At 41.9% G+C, this 4403-nt stretch overlaps 1 protein-coding gene across 1 annotated transcript; it reads right to left on the reverse strand.

Moving 5' to 3' along the window:
• Positions 1-205: 205 nt before the first annotated feature.
• Positions 206-2303, reverse strand: LOC147899762 (uncharacterized). The gene is made up of 3 exons (XM_087377798.1): positions 2175-2303; positions 558-1413; positions 206-461 (listed from the first exon to the last, which is right to left on the reverse strand). The coding sequence occupies exons 1-2, from the start codon at positions 2301-2303 to the stop codon at positions 703-705; spliced, it is 840 nt and encodes a 279-aa protein (XP_087233924.1). The 3' UTR covers positions 206-461; positions 558-702.
• Between the last annotated feature and the right edge of the window lie 2100 nt (positions 2304-4403).

Raw genomic sequence — 4403 nt, forward strand, 5'->3', positions numbered from 1 at the left:
AAAAAAGCTAGACATTACTACCATTCCTCTGCATACCTTGATTTCAATCTCGCCTTCCTTGTCAACAACATGCCTTGCTGACACAATTAAAGTGGGCGATGCTGAAAACCCTATTGCGTACGACGTTTTGACTGTAGATCCATCCTTGCAGCGAATCCTTAATCTGACTGTAGAGCTGACTGCTATGTCAAGTATCTTTGGCTTCATACTTAGAATCTTAGACGGGCTGTTATCATCTACTTTCAGATCTGAAGGTATTGCAACAAAAGAAGAGCCATCTACAAACCCTACAGGGTACACCTTGGAGAAATTCAACTTAGTAGGGGACGTGGGGAGCATGGGATCCGAACACACTTTTTCGTCTTCATCAGATGGCTCCCAAGCCATTTCTTCAAAATTTTGTGATAGGGCTTCTTCATCTTGTGGATAGTCAAGACTATCCATGCTATCATCTGATGTATCTGTAATCAAATTAAATTGTATGCTAGTCTTATCAATAAAGCATGAAAGTACCATAGTCACAAGACAAATAAATCTGGGAAAAGCACGGATTTTACCATTGATTTTATTTGTATCCACTTCAGAAAAGATTTTGGTATAGCGATGCACATTGGCAACATTCATTTTAGGCCATGTTTTCGTTCCATCTACTACAGCAGGAGCTGTAAACTCATGTTCTGCTTGACCTGCTCCTCCTTGGGACTATCTTGATGATGTTGTTGGTGTAGAAGGTGTAGAAATGACTTCAAGTGAGGCTATGTCTGGTTGACCAGCTGTTTGCAGTGCCCTTGGTGGAGGTATCTGATTGGGCATTGTCAAACTGTGCTGTGGAACTTGTGGCTTAACGGGCACTGCTGTGAAGACATCCCCTTCAAAAAGATTGGGGTCCACTGTTGCCTTAGGAGAAGCACCAGGTTTAATTCCTGTAAGTGAGCCACCTTGAAAACCTTGGTTTGGAAGAACTGCCCTTGTCTGGGAATGCTGGCCAGTGGGGTTGTTGATAGAACCTGGACCCGGCCAAGATGATGACTTCTTAGTTGGCCAATCAGATGAAACAATTCCTGATGTGGAAGAAGGTGATGATGGTATTGAAGCTCTAGGTACTGGTGTGGACATGGTTGGTCTGAGTCCTTGTGGTAAAGAAACAACTGGATACGGTTGTTGTGTTGGAACAGTTGGGGGCCAAACAGGGCTTCCTGATCCACCTGCTTGCGGGCTTGCTGAGGTAAAAATTGGTGCCAATTGGATTTGCGGGGCAGGAATTTTTGATACAGTGGGTTCACTCAATGCTTTGTTCACAAGAGTGGGGGTGAGCTCCCTTCCACTTTGTGCGACTGTCACAAGCTGCAGTGCCTTGTAAAATTCAGCCCGAGAAATATATCTCCTTTGCCCTTTATCTGCATACTGCCAAATCTGTGGTATACATGAGACACTGAGTAGTAAGCAAGAAAGACCCATGCCATGAGGAGCAAGGTAATAAGTTTGAACAAACAGCGCACAAGCCAAATTCATATCTGTTCAATAATGCTTGGTGCATTCCAGCAGCCAGCTATTTGTGCAACATTCTGAATAAATGACTGGTTGTTATATCAAGTGCATTATTGGGTGCTTGTTGATGTAACCAAATAAGATAGCTGAAATGGAGCAAACTTTACCATATTCATGCCTGTAACATGCTCTACAAAGGTGCACTACAGGATTGATCTGAGTGAGGAAACCTCATTGCCACTATGTGATGGGTTGAGCTTTGTCTGTGTTATTGCACGTCAATGTGCACACATTCGTGTGGCCAAATGATAAAGATTAGAGACGTGTTGACAATATCAGCCAAGCAGACAAGGAAGCATTATTTATGTGCCTGCACACCCATCGCCTTGCATGCATCCAGAAAAAAATACCAAAGCGAGTCATCCTTGCTGAGTGATGATCATATTGCAAAGAGAGAGCATCATTTTAAGTGCCTGCACTTCGCTTCTATCAATTTGCATGCATCCCGAGAAAATAACACATCCGTTCTGAATGATTATCAAAATGCAAACGGATTTTTCTATCAAAGCATAAAAATTCTGCCACAACTGAATTTCAAACCAGCAAGTATAATACTGCGTCCTACCGTATGACTATGACTGTGGAGGATCAGAAATCAGATCCTAGCGGAATAGGAAAGAAAATACCTTGGCGATGACCTCGCGATGAAGGTTGGCTCCCTGCAAGAAGGAGACGGCATCCTCTTCGCTAATGCGGCCATCGCGATCAACGTCTGCGCGCCTCAAGTAGGCATCAAAGAGATCGGGGGAACACATGGCAAGCTGCTGCTACAGGATCTGTGACTACGTGGACGTCAAGGGTTCACGGCAGAAAAAGGGGACAAGGGCTCATATGAGAACCACATGCACAGAAAGCAAGTATCAAGTCAGAATTAAAATTGGACGTAGGACCCATAGATAGCATATTTGAAGTGGGCATTTTTTGTTAACAAATCGCGATTTTTTCTTGAAACTGTACAAAATTTTTCAAAATCACTTGAGACTTGAAGTGTGTACATATCTAGGGTTTAGAAGCACAGAGATCACCTAACAAAAGAAGCTGCATACATAGAACTTGGGACAACCAAAACACTTCTCATTTGATACTCTGAAACTACCAAAAGAAGCTATTTAGACATCTAGAGTTGTTCAAACTAGGAGTTTCAGCTGTCTAAGTGGCAGGAATTTTTTGTACTATTGCATGCAGTGTTTGAGTATAGTTAGACTCACAAGACTCTAGAAGTGTATATAACACAGTGATTTGGACAAGTCAGTCCAGATACTTGCAAAAGATTACTGACTAAACTCCGTAAGCTGTATAGTGGTTGAATTGATTCTTTACAGATAAGGAGTCAAGCAATTGCGTTAAGCTGAGGATTGAAGGTTAAAAGCAGTATACCAACAGGAATTCAGGTAACAGGTTGGGTTTCTGTAATTATACTTGTTCATGTACTTAAGGTCAGGGGGAAACTTGTCTAGAGACCAAGTAAGTTAGGTGTCTACAGAAGAAAGTGTCATTCAAGCAAAGATTGAACACTTGACAGTGATTCAAGAGGAAGTTATTTCAGACACCTCGTCTGAAATTAACTATTCCTATTCTATGGAGAAAATTCCGAGCATGGACTTGCATGGAAAGATGGGGCCCATTGGCACATCTAGATCTCACGAATAAAGATGGAGGATGCTATTGCAGTATGCCTATACCAACTAAATGGGGGCACATATTTACTTAGATAGTAACAATCAACACTATGTGCAAGAAGACTTGGGAAAGAATGATTTTGTGAAACAAGTTGAAGTGTATTTTAGAGAGGACTATTACTTTGATGACAAGGGAATTGCTTACATCACAACATCCTTTCCGACTATAGTTGACCCCATGGGAATGATAGAGACCAAAGAAAAAGTAGATGAGGGTTTGGAGAGACCACCTTTGGAAAATGACATCAAAGTCAAGTTCATTTCTATCAAAGAAGTAGACAGAATTGTGGTGGACAATCCAAGGTTTGGGTTATACCGTTTGGCTAGTCTAGACGCATCCACATACTACATGAGGGAAGATCTGCATCCACGAGAATTAATGGATCCTAAGAGGATGTACATGTATGCCTATCAGTTTGAGACCCAAACTAGACATATATTGGTCGATGCTAATGGTCACGAATATAGACATGCTCGATTGAAAGACATGGAAAAGCTAACCTATATGGGAGAACCTTTTTCTGTCATATATTTAGACCAAATATCTGCTCAGCTGCCTGCCAAAGAAGAAGTAAGCTTCATGGACAGGGTAACTAGAATTCCTAGTCAGGTAGAAGAAGCACAAGTAACAAGGTCAATAGCACCAAAGGCTTCAGATCCTGGAGCAAGAGCGAGCAAGAGCGAGCTTCCAGCCAAGACCTTCGATGATAAGAGGTGGTTATACGGTCGTTACAAGGTCATCAATACCACACCCAATAGAGCGAGCAACGCCAGATGCCCCTATAAGAGAGGAACATAGAGTTGTGCATAAAGCTCCAACACCTATGATGAGGGAGGAACCATCTATGGCTGCCCCTGGAATGAGAAGGTTTGTTCCTGAGCCAAGACCATTGCATCCTTCTCAAATTGCAAAATGTATGGCATCGAAGTATAATGGTTCGGATGATCCCCATGCACATAAGTCTCATTTTCTAAGGATTTTCTAAATGATTTCTGCTAGTTTTCTTTATTTTTTATGCAAAGTTATTAGAGAATTGGGCAAATCTACTCACATTGGTATCAGAGCTTAGGCATCTCTTTCTTCTCTAAGAAGAGAGGTCCTTTAGTTGCTCATGAAGGTGGGATTTGTGCATTACTTGTGGATAAGTGGGATAGGGATTTATTCTCTCCACTATT

This window comes from Dipteris shenzhenensis, chromosome 8 (genome assembly GCF_047967505.1).
Source record: "Dipteris shenzhenensis isolate YYH24624 ecotype China chromosome 8, Dip_SZ_1.0, whole genome shotgun sequence".
NCBI classification, from domain to species: domain Eukaryota; kingdom Viridiplantae; phylum Streptophyta; class Polypodiopsida; order Gleicheniales; family Dipteridaceae; genus Dipteris; species Dipteris shenzhenensis.